Source organism: Saccoglossus kowalevskii, chromosome 13, assembly GCF_978046115.1.
Source record: "Saccoglossus kowalevskii chromosome 13, keSacKowa6.1, whole genome shotgun sequence".
NCBI classification, from domain to species: domain Eukaryota; kingdom Metazoa; phylum Hemichordata; class Enteropneusta; family Harrimaniidae; genus Saccoglossus; species Saccoglossus kowalevskii.
Genome location: NC_140653.1, coordinates 9,525,299 through 9,547,103, shown reverse-complemented (window position 1 = coordinate 9,547,103; position 21,805 = coordinate 9,525,299). Strand labels below are relative to the sequence as shown.

General features: G+C 35.5%; 3 protein-coding genes across 3 annotated transcripts in view; 1 reads left to right on the top strand and 2 right to left on the bottom strand.

Annotated features, from left to right (window-relative positions):
- Positions 1 to 239: 239 nt before the first annotated feature.
- On the bottom strand, positions 240 to 5,369 carry LOC100367498 (tubulin-specific chaperone A-like). The gene is made up of 4 exons (XM_002731163.4): positions 5,213 to 5,369; positions 1,578 to 1,683; positions 887 to 973; positions 240 to 473 (listed from the first exon to the last, which is right to left on the bottom strand). The coding sequence occupies exons 1-4, from the start codon at positions 5,269 to 5,271 to the stop codon at positions 393 to 395; spliced, it is 333 nt and encodes a 110-aa protein (XP_002731209.1). The 5' UTR covers positions 5,272 to 5,369; the 3' UTR covers positions 240 to 392.
- Positions 5,370 to 7,021: 1,652 nt separating this feature from the next.
- LOC100367652 (bifunctional peptidase and arginyl-hydroxylase JMJD5-like) lies at positions 7,022 to 10,923 on the top strand. The gene is made up of 5 exons (XM_006812027.3): positions 7,022 to 7,772; positions 7,872 to 7,999; positions 8,580 to 8,694; positions 8,896 to 9,083; positions 10,132 to 10,923. Exons 1-5 carry the CDS (start codon positions 7,067 to 7,069, stop codon positions 10,345 to 10,347), a joined length of 1,353 nt encoding a protein of 450 aa, XP_006812090.1. The 5' UTR covers positions 7,022 to 7,066; the 3' UTR covers positions 10,348 to 10,923.
- A 654-nt stretch (positions 10,924 to 11,577) lies between these two features.
- LOC100367803 (AP-3 complex subunit beta-2-like) overlaps positions 11,578 to 21,805 on the bottom strand; it is a 127,178-nt gene continuing 116,950 nt past the window's right edge. Inside the window, exons 13-22 of the mRNA XM_085506896.1 lie at positions 21,214 to 21,390; positions 20,835 to 21,021; positions 20,551 to 20,669; positions 20,254 to 20,356; positions 19,665 to 19,945; positions 19,263 to 19,362; positions 18,656 to 18,768; positions 16,112 to 16,428; positions 15,415 to 15,512; positions 11,578 to 14,486 (exon numbers count right to left, since the gene is read on the bottom strand). Coding sequence (XP_085363022.1) covers positions 14,185 to 14,486; positions 15,415 to 15,512; positions 16,112 to 16,428; positions 18,656 to 18,768; positions 19,263 to 19,362; positions 19,665 to 19,945; positions 20,254 to 20,356; positions 20,551 to 20,669; positions 20,835 to 21,021; positions 21,214 to 21,390 — 1,797 coding nt within the window. The 3' untranslated portion in view covers positions 11,578 to 14,184. The remainder of the gene's footprint in view (positions 14,487 to 15,414; positions 15,513 to 16,111; positions 16,429 to 18,655; positions 18,769 to 19,262; positions 19,363 to 19,664; positions 19,946 to 20,253; positions 20,357 to 20,550; positions 20,670 to 20,834; positions 21,022 to 21,213; positions 21,391 to 21,805) is intronic.

The window sequence follows — 21,805 nt, the reverse complement described above, 5'->3', positions numbered from 1 at the left end:
TTACGCATTAGACAAACCATGATCACGTGATGGCTACCCACATATTAAATTATAAATGCAATCAAGTATTATAACCACAGAACCTATGGAATTCTCAAGAAAACACATATCAGGGTTCATACATAAACACTTGATACAAGTCTGCGCGCAATGCATATAAGGAAAATATTGTACAGAATGCATAAAAAATTAATTATTCAATCAGGGCAAGTACAATCTCTGGAAATCACATTCCATAATTTTAAATTACAATATTAATTGTCAATGATCCCAGGGAAGGATAACCTTCAAAGCACGATGCAAATTCAGAGGTTGGTGCAGATACAGACAAATTATGATTTCTTATCATTATCATAAATGATTTGTGATCAGTGATATGAATACAATAATACCTAGTCTTTAATATTCGCTTCTTGTAAGACCGTTTGCGCTGCTTTATATTCTTCAGTTTCTTCTAAGTCTTTCTCATTTTCCTGAAAGAAAGACAAAACAATCATAACCTGACAAAAATTGATTTTTTTCTGACATTATACAATATTGTTGTTACTCATGGCCTTATGTAATGTGCAAATAAGAAGTGAAAGTGCACAGAAGATTTACTCCATAGAAAACATATTTAATCATCTTTCTAACTTAATTAAGGCAATATCCCAGCATTAATCAGGAGTACTGGCATTGATATTGAGCCCAGATAAGATTTGAACTCTGGATCTATCAATCATAAGAGGACTGCAATAACCACTATACCGGTGACTAATGTGAATTATATATTGATTTATCAGAAGTACAACAGAAAAGCGAGGATGCAGGTAATTCTCAAAACTGATGTAAATTTGTAAACATTTGAAAATTCCAAAGTTGTGTGTTGTGGGGTGATACCACTTACCAGCATGGTTGTCAGTTCACTGTGTGCTTTACGTAGCCTTTTCTCACAGTCAGGGATCATTTGTTTAGATTCTTGTAAAACTTCTTTCTATTGATTAAACCAAGAACCACTTTATTATTTGTTATAACACCAATTAATACAATGGCGATTGAGCATTTTAATAGTTTCGTTGAAAATGTGTATTGATAGAAATATATATACATATTTATATTGAGAATTTTCTTTTGTATTTAACCCCAGATAGGACTGGAATTCAGAATTCATCAATCATCACATCAAATTTCACGCGCATGTTGTTCACATCTGAATCATTTCACATGCTGAGCTATCTTTTACTCAGCTGCAGCTTGGTTTTATTGCTGTTCATTTTTTGTTATTTATTTATTTCATCTGTTGTGGAGTGATTGCTATCAGTACAAGCCTATAAACTCATCATACCAGGCTGAACTGAAACTACTTCCGCTGAAAGAAATGCCGTCTATTTTGAGAAGGATGCTCCTAAAGATGTTAATTATCCAATGAAAAAAGGCAGAAAGTTACATACTATGATGTCACTTTCAAAATGATGACAATCTTGCCGAACCACTGGTATTTTCAGAGTTTCCACACATTTCTGTGCGATAACCCATGATAAAAAATAAAATAAACATGAGCTACAGAATTGCAGCTACAGCTCTGTTTATTTTCCAACCTGTTTCCTGATGTCGTACTCATCCTTCTTTTCATCTTCCATTTTTTGAACTTTTGCTGCTTGTTCTATTGATTCTTTTTCATACATAGCTTTCTCTTTAGTTAGCCTAGAACGTGGAAGACATTCATTATTTGTTTATTACATTGTATGTACACAGTTACCAGATTAGTTGTGGTTCCGCAGCATTTTGGGTCAAGATAGGACCACTGTAGCCTTGCGTACAGTGCTGTGTGTAAGGGGACGCGTTTGGTTGATAGATGTCCCCACCACATCCCTGCGTACCCCCATAGACAAAGTCTGGTCGCGCACCGGAGTTTGTGCGCATGTTAAAAATAAGTATTATCCCAGCTGAAATCAGTTGAAATGGCAATATAGTTATTCGTAACAACCATTACAAATGATATCATTGTCAGGAATGGATGTCTGCGCATGCATTAATAAAATGGCCGCACCTAAGAAGTTGTTACCTTGTCGGATTTTGTGACATTTTCACCAAAATATACAGGATGAAGATAAGCAAAGGTAAATAAAGATTGATCAATAGACTAGAAATTAATTTGTTCGTGGCTAGTTTTAATAGTAATGATTGATGGGAACATTTTTTTAAAATTTTCTTTATGTATTTTGACGGACAAAGGTTTCCTACCTTGTCTATTTCTTTAGTTATAGGAGTGTATAACTTAGGGTGTGTTTTTTGGTTTTTGTTTGTTTCTAGGCGATTTACATACTGTATGTCAAAACCACGAACCAAGCAACGTAAAGACAGCCTGTGGGCTGTGGTGGGGAGCATCTATCAACCGAACACGTACACACGGGGTACAGTCACTTCGCCTGAAATCCACTTCACCTGAACTCCTTCGCCTGATTACTAGTTCGCCCAATTACCGGTTCGCCCAATTACAGGTTTGCCCGTTTTCCTTTTCGCCTGATTTACCGATGTTACATAGTAGGCCTACTGGGGGTTTCGATTCGAAATGTACATCTGGTAAAATGCATAAAATCTACCATATGATTGCATTTTAGTCAGGGTTTTCTTGCCGATGCAAACACTGCAACTGATGTCCGCCATTGTGGGAAGTCATCCCCATTCACAATAGAGGGGCAGCCGACAGGCAATGGGACAGGTATGCATCGGCCGTCATACACAGATTTTTCACTTGTTTCACCATCGAGGTGAGTTGACACTATAGGCTACATACATTATCTAAATATATATAATTTCCATAATGCACTGTATCCTTGCTATTATGAACATATCAGGTACCACGAACACCATGCAGGTACACCCCAAAATCCAACAACTAGCACGAGGAGATTTATTTTATAAATACCTCATGTTTAATAACTGTTGCCTTAATCTTTATTTAAGTACTCAGTCTTTGTTTACCCACTAAATACATTTTTTAATCTGTGGTGTACTCACTGCATTCACACCCTATACTAGTACTAGTAAAGGGATTAGTGGGGCGGCAACGGCATAAAATTACGTTAAAACCCCGTTGTAAACTTCACGTTCGTCACCTTATAAAAACAAATTTCGACTTCTACGTTATCTTGTTTTGACTACACGTAAATACCAAACATACGAGGAATCAGGCGAACTGGTAATCGGGCGAAATGGCAATCGGGCGAAATGGTAATCGGGCGAACAGGTAATCGGGCGAACAGGTAATTGGGCGAAATGCCCCCAATTCGTACACACAGCACTGTACGCAGGGCTAGGTCTTCTGTTGCGTTTGTCAATACACACATGGAGGTATGTATCTGTTCTTTACCTTCATGGTTTACACGACAATACAGTCTGCACACCGACACTGCCAAATATACTAACAGATTCAATAGAGGACCTACTAAGTCCCCAAAAGCTATATACGTCACAGGCGCTCGGAACATTTCCTGGCTAATAAAAAATGACCTAAAGTGGGATCGGCATAGTTAGTCAGTCGCCGGTACAATCCCCTACTACTCATATAATAACACAAGGTAGGAAAGCGTTGACACCATGACATCGAAACTTCCCGAAAATAACACGATTTTCCAAATTATATTTCGATCCGCTTCACACAACTCAAGCATGATATCGGTAGAAACTATCGATCGACTTACATTTAGTTTATTCGAACTAAAATGGGTTAAATCCTGTGAAAATCGAAACACCAGAGCAATATGAATCAACCCGTCTACGCGGATATTTTGAAGCAGAGGCCCGAGCATGCGTAAATGTTTGGAACTGCGCATGGGTGGAGCTGCGCATGCACGAGCCTCTGCTTCAAAATATCCCGTAGACGGGTTGATTCATATTGCTCTGGTGTTTCGATTTTCACAGGATTTAACCCGTTTTAGTTCGAATAAAGGAAATGTAAGTCGATCGATAGTTTCTACCGATATCATGCTTGAGTTGTGTGAAGCGGATCGAAATATAATTTGGAAAATAGTGTTATTTTCGGGAAGTTTCGATGTCATGGTGTCAACGCTTTCCTACCTTTTGCTGCAGTTTAGCAGCTCTTATTGGCCGCTTAAGCTATTTTGATATTACGTTGCGGCCATAGAGCTGCAGATCGCGTCCATTGAGAACCGCACAGTTCGCCGCCCCGGGATCCCGGGGCGCACGCTATTTTTGATGTTATCGAACGATTTCAATGAAATTTAAAACGAATAAAAGTTATCCTTGCAAACACAAACATCTTAGGTATCTACTGACCGAAAATGAAGGACTATTTCTTCTTGAAAAGTATATATTTCTGTGTATAATTAGACCGAACGTAATTTAATCGATTGAACGACGGATTTCAAGATGACCTCTGTCATGTGACCTGATCACATGACAATGACGAGGCCGTCTGCTGTAGTCACGTGATTACACTCGTCACTAAAAGAGCCAAGTCACGTGATAGAGGTCGGCTTCAAAATGGCGGCGTTCAATCGGAGGTTTCACTTCGGCACAGTTTTAACGTGAAATAGTCTCATTTACACGGGCAAATTTGCTTAAAGCTTGCTGTAATCAGTAACAGATATATTTGTGAGAACATATTTGTCTATTTTTTCCTGCAAGTCGAGGTAATTTTATTACAATCACAATTTTAATGATACAGAACTGGCATATTTAAAAATCTGTGCATTTCTTTAGGGAAGGGAACTGCAGCTCTCTGGTCGCCCCGCAACGTATACTGCAACTGCAGCAATCCTACCTTGTGTTATTATATGAGTAGTAGGGGATTGTACCGGCGACTGACTAACTATGCCGATCCCACTTTAGGTCATTTTATATTATCCAGGAAACGTTCCGAGCGCCTGTGATATACGTAACCACGATTAGGATGACCTACACAGAGCACATCTTCGCGGGGTGATAAATGTTACAATTCCATATAACTGTGGCATAGAATATAGTTTTTTAATCGGGAATTTCATCTACAAAACATCGAATTATTCACCATATTCAAAAACGGATACGGGATTTTTATCAGTTTTGTGCAAACAGTCACAGCATAAAACCATTTTATTTTCAACCCTCGTTCCTATGCCCTGCAGTCCACCTGTGTCTGGCATGGCCGGACCTGTCATGTTGTTTGTTTGAGAATCGATCGGAAGCCGTAAGTGATTATATTGATGTTACAGTAATTCAAGACACTTACCTTTTCACTACACCAGTCTTAATTTTGATTTGACGAATCCTTGGGTCAGCAGAAGCCATATTGACGATGTGTATAACGGGAACCGTGCGAAACAGCAAATGCGAATCAAGGAGCGTCAACTTTAAAATATCTGTTCAACTGCGCTTGCTCATTAGAGACACTGGAGTTAGTTTCAGATTCAGATTTGTTTTCGGGACTGAAAATAATTATCGATTTCTATTCATACAACATTCAGGGTTCTACCCGGCAGTCAGAGAGTGCTGGACACTCCTCGGTCAAAACTTTTTAGTAGACGAGATAAATACATGTTTTGTTTTTTTTTACTGTGATATGGAAAATAATAAAACACAAAGTAGAATAAATTAATGAGTAGAAATCGAACACACTTACCTAACTCTACGGTTCCTAGTATTTTAGACTAAAAAATCTTCAAAACAATCTTCCCAGTAAAATTAATGGAAAGTCCAACGATATAACCATAATTGTTTTTGTTTTTGTTTTTGTGTGTGTGTGTTTTAAAGTAACGCGTTGCTTGAAAACAGGAGAGGTAAACAGTTGATTTTTAACACGGCTCTTTGGAAAAGATGTGAGCCCCCCAAAGCCCCCTACAGTTCAATCAGTGGCGGATCCAGCAAAATGTATTGGGAGGGCCAAGCTACGCTTAAGATTACGGAGCGTAAATCGCAGAGAAACTATGCGTAATCCAGATGATATGAATCGTCATGCGTTGGGGGGGGGGGGGGCGTGTGGCGCGAAGTCACCTAATCCAACACGACGCTGTATAGCTGTGTTATAAATCGTTACCAACAGAATAACAAATTAGTTAAATTTAGGGGCTTTTTGTTCACTTTCGAATAAAGGTTTACATTATAGTGAGGTAATGTAAAGCTATGACGTCAAAAAAAAAACCTCTGATTCTTATAGTGATGATATATAACACACAATAATAACAGTGCGGAGTTCTTTATTTTTATTATAATATCACGGACTGTCGAAAAATTGAATATATGTACAGTGGGAGTTTGAGAACGACAGTGTGCTTAGTGCGTCGTGGATGTTTCAGTTCCGCGTAAATGTTCACGAGCGAACAAACATAAACAAACAACACACGAACATACGCAAATAGGCCGGCAAATAGGTTACAATTTCCAGACGAAAGCGACCAGGATTTGTCAATAACCTGAACAAATACTACTGCTTTTGTTGTTTAAACCACCGTCCCTCAACACCGTGTTTAAACATAAAAATAAATTTTGACGAGTCGCTCACGTAAAATTTATTTGTATGTTTGTGCATTAACCTCAATCACTGGCCGGTTATCATTTTCGTTTGGCCTTGGTTTGGTATTAACCCAGGCACCGTCCATCAACACGGTGTTATAAGTAACCTGGTTCGTTTTGAGGAGAAAGGCACGTCACCAACGACGAAAGCGAGACAAGGTGGATTGTGGAATCATGACCATCACGATCATCATATTCGAGACCAAAACAAAACAGACTCGGATGTTTTTATTTTAAAAAATAGCTTTCATATTACAAAATCTTTAATAACCGACGAACTGTCATGACCTGTGTTTTGAGGCTGTTGTGAAAAATACACAATTTTATAGCGGAACAAATTACAGTAATACCCTCCAGAAAAAAAAATATATTTCAAAACTAACTGAAGAAAACAATTTGAACAGTAATACGTTTTCTATCATCTTCACTTTCAAACGCGAAAAACAAAATGAATCTATTTTTCGAATATGAAACCAATACTAACACCGAAGGTCATGGGTCAACAAAGTGATTATTTGCATATCCCAAGCCATCAAAACTCAAACCCGGAAGTGTCGCATGTGTTGTTTACGAAATGGCTTCGCTCGACGAGACTTTTGGTAAACTGTGTCTTTTTGCTATTTATTTTGTCTGTGTCTTCAGCCACTCAGAAGACGATCACTGCGGACGAAACCCTTACGTGTCGGAGTGCAGTGTCGACTCTGTCGGAGATCTGAGCCGCGATGAAATGTTCGCAAGAGGCCACATGAAGCCTTTCGGTGCTCATCGACCACCCGACGGTTACGTAGAAGAAGTGCCTTACATGATCGCATCGGAAGACTTTTACCAGCATTTCGTCTCTAAGCACAGACCTATACTCTTTAAAGGTGTCGCTAAAGACTGGATGGCTTATCAACTATGGTCCGACTCGTACCTGCGCCAAACGTACGGCGACATGAAGTTCAAAATGGAGACCAAAGATGACGACAAGGAAGTTTTTCTCTCCCGACAAAAATTAGGAACCTTTCTTGACAAGTACACCACCTCAAATTTATACTTGGTTGACGAGTTACCTCCCGAAATGCGACATGACGTAATAATGCCACTGTGCCTTAGATGTGAAGAAATCAGCAGCAAGTTTTTTGTAACTTATTTTTGGATGAGTAGTGGAGGAACGAACTCTTCCGTCCACGAAGACACGGACGAGAATTTGTTGTGTGTAATCAGAGGATCAAAGAGAGCGATTCTAGTGTCTCCGATTTACTCACATGACCTTTATGCAGATGATGCCAATACATTGGGTAAGTTTTGCAATATTTATACAGTGTATGACCAATTGTCTTGCCTTTCAGTTATTAAATAAAATTGATAGTTAATATATATAAAAAAATTTCTTGTAGGATTCTCCCCTGTTCCTGCTGATGTTGTGGATCTCCATAAATTCCCCAATGTAATGAATGTGCGATATATTGTGGCAGAAATGGAAGAGGGTGACATGCTATATTTACCACAGATGTGGTGGCACCAGGTACAAACCAGCATCATTGTCATTGTCATCAACAAAGGCATTCCTTTCATCTTTTTAAATATTTATAAATTTCACAATTCAAACTGAAATGAGAGATTTCTATTTGCTGATTGAATAACATTGGAATGTATTCAAATGATGTCATTGTGCACTGTGCTTGCTGATTGGCTGGTTGGATTCAACTACCATTGAAATTTATACAAATTTGGGGGGGGGGTCTGCAATTAAAAACAAATTTTTTACCAAAAATTATGGGAAATAAAAAAAAAAATACATTTGATAGAAGAAAGCCCAAAAAAATATATAGCTCGAAACATATTTTGCAAAGTTTATCTGCCATTTTCCCCTCAGAGTTTCTCATAATTCACTCCTATAAAATCAGTGTGAGTTTGGAATTGCAAGGTGTATGTTCTGAATGCTAAAATTTCAACAATATTCTATGTATAATTAGTAGTCATTTTATAAACTCACAATCTTGTGATTATTGTGATGATTAAAAATTATAAAAAAAAAAAAAAATTCAATTCCACATATCAAAGGGTTGCATCAGCTCTTTGTAATTCAGTCTTAATATTCACAGATTAATTCTGGTGAAGGTAGACAACAAGCTATAGCGATGTGGTGGAAATCAAAACCTGGGTGGAAAACAAAAGATAAGCTAGCTGTGCCAAGAGATCCAGAACAAGCAAAGATTGGTATGTATTGTCATTAAGAAATATACCAAACATACTCAATAATACATTCTATGATTAGATATGTATAAATGAAAACAATTTAAATGGTTTATAGTGCATGTGTTGCATGTCATTATGGTGCTCATGTGTCTAGCGCCCTCTAGTGGTTTATGTCAGTGTCCAGGAAATAACTGGTCTTAGAACCATTATTGTCTTTTTCAGATTTGGGTAGCAAAGACAGGAAGTACTCATTTAGTAGTGTACTGTCGTATTATGAGAGATGGATACAGAACACATCAGATTTAATACCGAGACCTAAATGTGAATCTCAGTATAAAACAATGGCTGATTATCACTTTGAATCTGATAACTATGAAACAGAACAAAATATAGGAGTTGAAAATGATGAGGTGAGTTTGTCGGTGATATCTGTCTCTCTGAAGGCACTGCATTGACACCACTATGCACATGTGCCCAGTAAGTTACTTTCACCATTTTTTTCTGTATCAAAAAAGTATTGTAGTAATAAATTTAATTTTTCCATAATTTTTTCGAAAATGTAAATAAACATCGGCAGTAAATAAACATTTATTTCCATTTTGTTCAAAATTACCAAGAAATTGTAGAAAATTATATAAATTATTGCAAAATATTGCCACATGTTTGTTTATGGCAAAAAATATAATTTATATATATAGTATTTAATTAATGAGGTTAAAAGTTCAACATAACCCAATCAGCATGCACTTCATTTTGAATTAGTGGCTCGTAACAGTTGGTGTAGACAATGTTATGTTTATGAGCCAGTCACTATTACCATAAAATCACCATTAGAAGCCGCATCTCTAATAGAAGTCTTTTTGAATAATTGAGAACCAAAAATTCATCATTCCTCATATGTGTAGATGCTCTAATAGAAGCCGCATCCCCTCTGTTGCATTGTATCGTTTTAATAGAAGCTGCGGCTTTTAATACAGATTTTACAGTAAATATTTAAATTTGAATGAAAGTTGATGATCGGAATTTACAAATATGTTTGTATACTAAGATACAACTTTCTGCCTTTCATTGGAACATGAACGTTATTATGACGTTAATGTGTTCTGTGCTTGTTGATTGGCCACTTAGATTTCACTGCCATTAAAATTTATAAATATTTATAAAAATGAGTTTATTGTGTCAACAGTATGCAAATATTCAAACCAAATCAATAAACTTATGGCCTAGAACATATAAATGAAACACTTGGTCGTCTGTTGGCCATATTTGATCACAAAAAATATTGTCTGTTATAATTTGAATATCATTAGACAATACATGTACGAGAAATGACAGGATTCATTTTTTTTTAAACATAAAACAGACATCCATGCTAAAATTTAATACAGGAGTGAGATACACTGAATATTATTTTAAAATAATATGAATGTAAAATTATTTGTTTATGGTAATTTTCAGGAAGAGCATATTGACCACATGTGTGAGTTTGATCAAGACAATCCCCACAGTCCATGTGAGACGTGTTTTGATGAGGAAGAACCGGACTGCATGAAGATAATACTTGAATACTGCTCCAAATACAACGACAGAGGTTGCGTCATCATGCTACCCCAAATTATGAATCGATTGTCTCAGAAGGAATATCGCAGAATACTCAAAGATATACAAAACTAACAAATTTGTTTTTTAGTAGTAGTTCTATTATTTAAAGAAAAATCAATTTTATTTTTCTACTATTGCTGAAAGAGGAATTAGAAAGACATTATCTATTCTTACACATCTAGCACCAAAAACAATAAAAACATAAAAGCAATTGTCAAAGCTGTATTTTCCTTTGTACAAGGTAAACTACGTCAGCATTCACATTTAATTGACGTCGCATTCACTTTCCATTGTTTACAGAAGAATTTTTGATACTACACTTTATATGCATTTCCAATTTTGAACTAAATGTACATTATTTCTCATTAGTTACAGGATCAGATAAAAAATATATGTTTATTCTGTGTAAGGTGACTATGGTTTTAAAGGGTTAACACAGAGGGTGCTCCTTGATACAAGATAGGAGTAAAATATAATACAATCAGAGTTATTAATTTAATAAAGGATTTATTAAATTAAAATACTAGTGTGTACATTTACAGTATAATGATACAAATATTTCTTTGTAAAGGCAGATAATTACGGTACTAACATTTTGTTGCCAAGCATGTACTAGTGTTTTTTAAATAAACATTGCTTTATACATGACCCCTAAGGTCACACATCCTGGTACTTTCGTAGAGGGTATGATTGCCTGATAGTTATTCAACAAAAATTATACATGCAATATAATACCTCAGTTTGCCATGTTAAAAACTTCAATGACAAAGATTCCCCAGGAGACAAGACCAGTAGTTAAGAACCATGTCATCTATTACAGCTGTATGAAATGAAAACTGTAAAAGCAGTCTGATCCACAGTATTGAAGTTGATAACAAAACATGGTTCATTACAACAAACAGAAAACTGGTCAAGTATTATGCTAACTAGATAATTAATATGCACAAAGTTGAACCAAAACTCATCAGATTATCTCAGTAATTTCATTGTTTAATACAGGTTTATTTCAAGAGCCTTGTATGAACACAAATACCATCCTGGAATGGCCTTTTTTGTAACTGAGAAATGCTTTGGAAATAGAAATATTGGTCAAACAAGGTGATCTGTAGATTTCATTACTCTGGTCGGCAAGATTTCATTTTGATTGTACGAGCTGCCTTCGTATACCGCATATGCTGTATTTGAAGCTCATCTCAGAATTGTGTATGAACCAAAAATAGCAACTTATCTCATGATTAAACCCCATAGACACACTTGTCATTTACATAAGCACAAATAGGACAATACATCACACAAAATGAATTTCAGTTAACATTCATAGTTTATTTCATTCACAATTTTCATTTTATACATTTATATGCTGCATAATTTTCCATGTACTCATCTATAACATGCTTCACTCACACAAAAACAGAGCAAAGAACAATAAATACATCACTGGGTACATCTAATCAAGTTACCAGAGCTAACATTCCAACATTATATTTTTTTTTAACTAAAGAACTCTTAAAAATGGAAGAGAAATTGGTCAGGAAATGCCCACATAAATTATTTCACAAGAATAGTATACAGTTCTATAGTAATAGAAGTACCGTGATGTTTAATTCTTTTAACCAGACAGCAGGTATGTGTATTGCTGTGCATGAAAGTTCTGAAACATGGTTTTCAACATTTCCAGGTTAGAGTTTCATGTGAATAGGAAACCAATGCGAATCAACATAGCTGTCCCCTGCTTACTGCTAATCACAATTTATTAAAAAAACAAACTGAAAAACACCTATGAAACTAGTTTTCATGATTTTGTTCAATGTTTTTATTTGAAGAGTGCCTATATAATATACCAGTTGTGGGGGGGGGGGGGAGTTTTTGCTTTTAATTTTGTGAAATTTGGAAATGTTGAAAAACTTCAGGTATTTTCATGCACTGTGATACACATGCTGACTGACTGTGCTTTTAACCAGTGACAAAGTTCCCTAGTTCCTACTTTGGCTCCTTAGCAGCATCATATAGATATACAGCAAGCAAATTTTAGTAGTGTTTTATTGGGCCAAGATTCAGTACAGCAAGTAAGTATACAAACAGCTCAAATTCTGCCAAGTTTATAGCTGAGTGGATCACAGAACAGTTATGCAGAAGAAATAAATATAGAGGCACAAAGGGCTAAACAATGTGACAAATTCAATACAATTTTGATAACAGTAGAAAAAATAAACACAAAGGCGAATGGTGGCCGATTAGAAATATATTCAACTGTAAACAGTTTAATATTCATAATTATCACGACCACCGCCCTTTGACAATGGTGAAACAAAGAAGGCAACATTCTAACATCGGACACTGGGAACAGCATCACGATGTCTGAATGATTGGGAAGAGAATCGAAGACATAGAGAATTAATTCATTATAAGAAACAATAGTGATGGCACAAATGTATTTGAATTAAGTGCAACCTGGCTCAACCGATCACCAAAGATACTGTCAGTTTCTCTTTATGTATATAAACTAATCGAATGAACAACTGACAAGAAGTTTGGTTTTCACGGTCTTTTCAATTTATACAGCATTTGATTTTAATAACCTTCTGGACGTCAAAAGTTTGATACTTTCTCATTTGACTTTAGGTCTTGGTCTTTTTTATTTTGAATAAAAAAATGTTTTGTTTTTTTTGTGTGAAAGGCAACAACAGTATACTTTGGTATTTAAAAGTTTCACTGCGCTTCACTCAACTCAAGTGAAAGACCAAATATAAATGAAGCTTGGCTGGCTTGTAAATGAGACTTATCAGAAATGTTTCTAAAAAAAGGTAAATACAACTGAAGGTACTGTAAAACCTGTCTTTTTAGCTAGCATGCTATTTTAAGCTAATCTGTAAAGTTTGCTAATTCAAGAAGTCGCTAATTTAAAATAAAGTATATTATTACAATGAGATTATTAACACTTTAGCTAAATTAAGATTTTGTTAATTCATGCATTGGGTCAAATTAGCTAAAATGGCATGTAGCTATTTCAATGTGTTTTACAGTATATAGTAAGACTACGCAACAATTTTTACAGATATAACCAGATTATCACCACTTCTAAGTCAGAATGTGAACAATTTTGTTAGTTTTAGATAGTTTCGGTGAGACCAAGGAAAGTTGCAAGTGTGTTTAGAGCACTGGTGTCACAGAGTGACAAAAATATGAATATTTATTCATAGTGATAGTATTTATTGAAGTTAAGCTTACCCAGAAACTCGTGCCTTTAGTTGGTTGAGTAAAGCGCCCTCAACATTAGAGAAAAGAAAGTTATAAAATCCATAAAGCTATTAGAATTTACTACAAGATGGAGACATTACAGAATCATGATTAGGAGTATAATGCATCAGCTGGGCAATCAAGAGATTGCACCAACAACAGTTTTTGTTTCATTTTTAATAAATAAATACCTTGTTCAATATAAACATTGCACAACTAACAATTACAAAACAGGCTCCAATGTCACAAAATGCTTTTGCATGTGATACTATCACATTATCTAAAAAATATCAACAACCAAGAGAGAAGACAAAAATACAGACAAGCGCATCAAGTACAGATGATAGCATTTTTTTTTTTAATGTGGGATAAAGTGTCACAGTTATTGTGCCGGGTCATGTTCGCTATGGGTCACATGCAACGTTTACAACATGTGAATAATACATTACCTATGTTGCGAAGATGACGCTTTAAAAGGAGCAGGTTGAATTAAAGAAAATTAATGCATATAGACAATTTTAAAAGTTCTGCTCCATTAGCTATTGCAAGGGTAGTCCTAGATCTTGATATACACGAGAGGATAAACAGTTTAAAGTGAGAAAAAGACCAACATTTAGATTCTAAGTCTAAGACATTCAAGACAGCTTTTGTTGAGTTTTGAAGTTATGAATATCATTTCACTTTACTTAGAGAATTTTTGATGTCTTTGACTAACATATTGCCTATCACCATTTTCTCACAGTTCACAGTAATGGAGCCCTCTCCGCTGTCATTAGACTTCACACTGACGAGACATAGAGCTCCTGTTGACGCTGTACGACCAGCTAACCGGTAAACTTGTTCCTCTAAGTCAGACAGTGGAACTACTTGTACGTTGGCCACGTCGGCAATGCATTCTATGATTTTTTTCCTTTCATTGTTAGCGGCCGGTATTTCCACTTTGCCAATATTCTCATTCATGCCCCGGAGCTTACCTGCGATTGAAAGGTATAAATAATAGTGAAGATTTCTGGTGCATCAATAGTAGCGAAATCAAACTTTTACAATATCAAGGCACAATACCCCAACAAGAATCATAACCAGTTGAAAAATAGGCTGCAACATGCCAGAAATACATATTAATTACGGTAATGCATAATTCTTGAATCATGGCTGAATACACCTTTATAATATCAGCAATCGTTTCCGCACATGGACAAAGTATTTATTAAACATTTTCATTAAAAGAGCAGCATGTGTATGTACATGTTATCACATGCACTGTAATTTTTTTAATATGGCAGTGGTTTTATTTGGAGCATAAGCTAGCTATACCCATGTATTAGAGGAAATACAAGCCATTATGGGCAAACTCACAAAAAAATTCCCATTCATCAGACACTCCCATTCATCAGACACTCCCATTCATCAGACACTCCCATTCATCAGACACTCCCATTCATCAGACACTCCCATTCATCAGACACTCCCATTCATCAGACACTCCCATTCATCAGACACTCCCATTCATCAGACACTCCCATTCATCAGACACTCCCATTCATCAGACACTCCCATTCATCAGACACTCCCATTCATCAGACACTCCCATTCATCAGACACTCCCATTCATCAGACACTCCCATTCATCAGACACTCCCATGAATCAGACACTCCCATGAATCAGACACTCCCATGAATCAGACACTCCCATGAATCAGACACTCCCATTCATCAGACACTCCCATTCATCAGACACTCCCATTCATCAGACACTCCCATGAATCAGACACTCAATGTTGGCAGATACTGACAAAACCAGATGAATGAAGTTGATTTTCATTCTTCACCTACATGTATCACCGCAGGAATTAATCAATCAGATTCATCAAAAGCTTATTTAAATGACTGAGCATCACTTACTTTGCTGAACGAGAAAGTCTTTTTCATTCATAGATACTGGTTGTAATAGTTCTCCTACCGGTGCATTGATTGTCACGTTGAACTTCCTAGTTTCAGTGCTAAAAACATTAAAATGAAAGTCAGATATTTGAATATCATACATACAGGGTTAATCGTTGCAACTCCAAAGTATCACACATGCCTGATATAAATCTGTTTCAGGTGTTGTTCAACAATTCTGATTTTCAGTTTCTAGTAAAATCAACAGAATCCTTTGAAACCTTAATGAGGAAATGACACCTTTGATATATTGAGTGAGTCATTACAGCTACAGTGCACATAACAATGTCAGGTGATTTTTCACAAAACCAACTTTAGTTGATTGATTTTGCTTTTTTTTGTGTGTGTTAGGCGAAAAGTCATGCTGTGTCTCCTAATTTTTTGTGCATGTGCAAAGTCATCCAAACCTTATTCCACATGTTTGGAAGGCAAGGCAGACACTTTACTTCAATGCTGGCTCAGAGAATAAAACCCAGAACCCTGATGTGAAGTAATCATGCTAACCGCTGAGGGCTTTGCAATACGGTATATAAAAAAAACGCTTTTTTATTCATAAACGCACAATAAGTGGGACAAAAATTTTATTTGTTTTTAGGTATTCATACATAACATACATTGTAAGACAACAGCCAAAGACGTTGACTCAACTTGAACTTACCAGATTTCAAAGTTTGCTGGTTGAGTTGTGTCCGCGAAATCAATTCCTAAAGATGTATTGACTGATTTCCCGACAGCCAACGATGGAATCTCTTGAAATTGATGTATTTTCATGTCACCTTTCAGCTTAGTTTCACCCATTTTTATACATTTGATAACCACATCACTGGTATTTGTAATCGTCAACTCAATCGGCACCATAGTCGTGGAGTATATACACGTCCCCCTTGTAAACCTATAGACCGCGCTCAGACCCTGGCCGTGCATGCGATTCAGCAATTCATGCGTCTGTGTTGGCGACTTCATGGCAGTGGTGACCTACATAATACAAAGAAATTGCAACAAGTTTTCAATTTAGTTGATTAATTCTATTGCCAAAAGACAACTTAAAATTTCTTTTTATGTTCCAGATCTTAGTAAGCAATTAGTCAATTTTGATAATACTGGAGGTTATATAACAATACCAGATGATCACGGTAAACCTCAATCACAGATAAGTTTAGTGTGAAATATGTTGATTTAGTTAACATCAAATATTCCTGTTAAGTCATCACATAAAGCATGTTCAAATCACATACAAAGAAAAATCAAAGAAAGCTTAGAAAGAACTCCCGTGTGCTAAGAGTTTTGGAGATACATTAAAAATTAATTCAAAATTACTTATACTTGAGATATTGATGGAATAGCTGAAAACTAATTATGCAAATAAGGTAACTAATATGAACAGATTTAAGTGTAAAACTAAAGGTCTGCACAATGTACCAAGTTTCATTGAAATGTGATTAGAACCAAAAAAATAATTATATTTATATAATAATTATTAATTATTATGCTAATTAGAGAATTAATATGAACAGATTTTAACCTAAAATTAATCAGGCTGTCTATTGTCCTAGAGCATTTATGTACCAAGTTTTATTCAAATGCGATGATCAATACTTGAGATATCAGTATTAATTAATTATGTTAATTAGGTGATTAAGAAGCATAAATATTTACCAAAAACTAATATGGTGCATGGTCTGAGGTTCATTGAAATGTGATGGGTACTCTTTAAAAGTTTCATTGAAATCCAATGAGTGGTTTTTAGACATCAGTGCAACAGCCATAGAACAGCAAAAAATTAACTAATTATGCAAATTAGGTAATTAATAGGCACAATTATTTATTCCAAAATTAATAAGGTCTCTGCATAGTCATAGAAAAAATGTCGCAAGTCTCATTGAAATGTGATGATTAGTACTTGAGATATCAGGTGAAAAGCTGAAAATTAACTAATTATGCTAATAAGGTAATTAATATGCACAAATATTTTACCCAAAAACTAATTAGGTCTCTGCACAGTCCTCAAGTAACTATGTACCAAGTTTCATTGAAACGTGATCATTACTACTCGAAATATCAAAAGCTGAAAATTAATTAATTATGCAAATTAGGTACTTAATATGTACTGATATTACCCTAAAAACTATCAGGTCTGTGCAGTGTCATATGACACCTATGTACCAAGTTTTATTGAAATGTTATGATTAGTACTTGAGATATCAGTGGAAAAACCGAAAATTGATTAATCATTATGTAAATTAGGTAATTAATAATATTAACAGATTTTTACCCAAAATAATCAAATCTGCGCATTAGTTCAGAGCATCCATGTGCCAAGTTTCATTGAAATCCAATGAGTGGTTCTTCAAAAATCAGTGGAACAGCTTAAAATCAGTTAATTATCATGCAAATTAGGTAATTAATATTCATAGATTTTTACCCAAAACTAATCAAATCTGTGCACTAGTTCAGAGCATCCATGTGCCAAATTTCATCAAAATCCAATTAATGGTTCTTCAGATATCAGTGGAACAGTCTTGAAACAGCTAAAAATCAGCTAATTATCATGCAAATTAGGTAATTAATATTCATAAATTTTTACAAAAACCTAATCAACTCTGCGCATTATCCCAGAGTATCTATTTACCAAGTTTCACCAAAATTTGATTAGTGGTTCTTGAGATAACGGTGGAACAAAAAAAGTGACATACATACATACATGCATACATACATACAGACATACAGACATACAGACAGGGTAACTGCAAAGACTCCCTTTTGTGCTTCGCACACGGGAGTCAACAAATCATGCAACATAATTTCAGACCAAATTACTCACATTACCCATAACTATGCCAACTGAATTTTATTTTCAATATCACTAATAGGGATAATAATTTTCACTTTTATTAAAACCAATCGCAGCTGAAACTACAAATAAGATTTTCCTGGCATGCTTAGACATCTGTCAAATTAGCATAAATCAGTATCTGGAAAATTTGTGTATTTTTGGCAGTCACGGTTGATCACGTGATGCATTCACAAACGACACATCCAGTCAGTCAGTTAGGCAGACAGTGATACCACACATGACATGAGATCCCATTTACACATGTTATCTGACAGGCATGCTGACATTATTACAAAAAAACAGACTCCATGTCTGCACAAACCATCAACTACAAGTCATCAAAAATTCATAAAGATGCAAAGTACTTACAGAAATATTGCCCACATTGTTCAGTGATAAACCCTGCAGATCTGATGATAACACTGGAACCAATACACTCTGGTCTTGTATATGATTAGTTACAGTACTAGGGGGTGAACCAACTACACACAAAGAGATGTACAAATCAGTGCTTCACATTAAAAACATGACACAGCGGTAAGACCCAGTGTTTGCACTGTCAGATTATAAAAAAGCTTATTTGTATAGATGTTGCATAATAAATGTATATTCACAAGAGATAAATGCCATGATATGTGGCCAATAAGCTCTGACAAACCTGTTGGTGTGTACAAGGATCGAAATGAACCTATCTATGCAGGCATGAGATCCCATTTCAGAATAGCAAAAATGTTAATGATTTTTAGCATTAAAATGCCCATCATTCAACATTGCTGAACCTAATCATACATGTGTATATACATGCATATGTATGACATGACATACTATGTATTTGTGAATCTCCAAGTACCTGTTTTCCAAAGCAAAGTAACAAAACAATGCCATGCCAATTTCCCTACACCTCAATAATTTACTTCAAACAACTTCTCTGTGACCAGTTTCTACCAAATTTGAAATAATTAACAAAAGGACTTACTATCATCAAAGTCTAAAAGCTGCACTTGTGATTGTTGTGTTTTGTCGGATGATTTGTGTTTCTTTCCTTCTCTCTTTGGTGATGCTACTGGCTTGGTTTTCTGAAAAATAACAGAAGACATGATCATAAAACAATGATTTTCCCATCATATTTATAATAAATTCATAACATTTAACTGAATTTATTTCTTTTTAATAATCAGCAAACTGCCTTTATTTCATGAGTAATCATTTCTGGTGAATTTTGAAGGTAGATGATGGTAGACATTTCATTGCATAGCATCATCAGCAAGAGTTGGTGCGGATTTAGTCCTTGTTGGGTTTCATCATTAACAAAAAATCAGTATAACCTTTGACCTACAGGTCAGTAAATAGTACTTTTCAAGAAATTTTCTTTATTTACCGTTTTAGGCTGGAGTTTAATTTTTTCATTCTCATCTGAGTCACTCTCTTCGCTACTCTCCTCACTCGAATCACTATCACTAGACGATGATGAAGATGAAGAAGACGATGAGTCGCTGTTACTCTCAATGCTCTCATCCTCGTCTAACTTCGTCACAACTCTCTTCTTCTTTCTGACTTTCCTTTTCTCTTCCTCTTCACTCTCTTCATCACTGGAGCTGTCAGAATCGCTGTCGGAATCCGAGGAGGTCGTTGAGGAGTCACTGCTGTCTGATCCACTTTCTGTTAATTTAAAGACAAAGTATCTATCATTTCATTCTTAAAGTGCGACAGTCAAACAGCGCAGTTTCAAATTTTGTGTTTTACACTTATTATATACATCTCAAGAGAACCATATCAAACACAAGGAAGTAAGACGACTGTAGTGCTTTAATTTTCAGAACAATTTTTGCATAGAGTTTTAAAAAATATATATACAAGTACTAATGAAATGAACATATTATGAATAGTCAAACAGTTAGATCTTATTATCATTTGATTTTAATAACTAGACAAATCACTTTTTTAAACTTAGAAACCATATTCTTTACCTGAATTGCTTTCTTCAGCCTCATCACTAGAGTAGAATTTCCTAGGTTTCATTTTCTTGAATATCTTACCAGTGGACATTGGTTCATCCCATGGGGCAGGCATCTAATCGAGTCATAATAAAACATGTGTAGGACATTACATGACATCACAATTGGTTTTCTTAGAAATATTTTTATTTGATTTTGTTTTAGCCACACTTTGTACCATTCTTGTACATTAAACAGTCATTTGTAACAGTATTTAAGCAACAACTATAGAAATCACTCAGTATATCCAAGACTGGGGATGTGTCTTACCTCTACATTTCGTACTGTCGGGTCTGGCGCCTCTTCTGGAAATTCTGGCAGTTCGTGATACCCAATGGTTTTTGAGTTGATAATATGAGACAAGGAACCTAACTGGAACTGATCACGATCTGAAACAGAAACCAAGTCAATGAACATAGATTATTTTTTTTATTGAGACACTCATTACGTTGATTAGTATGTGACATTTTGCATAAATCTTAATGGGTAAAGAGATAACTAGTATCATACTTATTAGTGGAGTCACAAACACCAGGTTGAAAGCAACTATGTACCTTTGAACTGTGATTCTAACACGGGGGCCGGTTTGGAGGCCAGGAACATCTTCTTTGCGTGCTTGTTAAGGGCTCCTCCTTTCTCACTTGGAAATAATAACTGTCGGAGAAATCTAGCTCGGTCCCGAATATCATAGTTCTGATCATACTTTGCAAGGTTCAGTACGTATTGACACAAAAGTTTGGTCTGAAAGAGAAATATGGTTTGTTTCAGTGAGACATTTGGTTGTCACGACTTGCGAAAAGAGCTTAACATGGGACAGGCAGGGGATGAATTAGCAAATCACACTAAAAAGTTAACAATGATGACGACGATGACGTAAACCCCCCCCCAATATAAATTGCCCTTCATTCACAAACAAATTTTAAATATACTCACCTGCTTAGAATTGGTTAAGTAGAGTTTAGCTCCTAGATTCAAAATTTGTAATTTAACAATATCTTCTTCAGTAATAAATGTTTTTGCCATTTTACGGAGCACATCAGGTGCTATTTTGGGTACTCTATCTGAATATTCACCAATCAACCATAAAATACTAGCACGGGCCATCGGCACCTACGAACAATATTATAACGTGGTTAAGTCTACTATGACAGTGGCATGAATGTATGCAGGTGAAATGAAAAGAATATTTTTTACTGTATGGTGTAGATATTTATATTATGCTACTGTAACTTAATTTACAATGTTATAATGTAACTACTTAATGATGAAATGGATTTCAATGTACTTTGTAATAATTACCGGAGTTGTCATTTTCCAAACTCGCCCAGTTCAGTGATTTAGTTGAACGAGGATGATATACATCAAATTTGGGATGGAATATTTTTTTACTGAGAAATGTTTGCAGCCTTTGATGAATGAAATAAACAAAATTCTACTTATACTAAGATTTTTGGGTCTGAACCTTTTTGCAAGAATATCACCATCAAATCGCATGCAAGATTTTCAGCCATATACTATTCAAAAG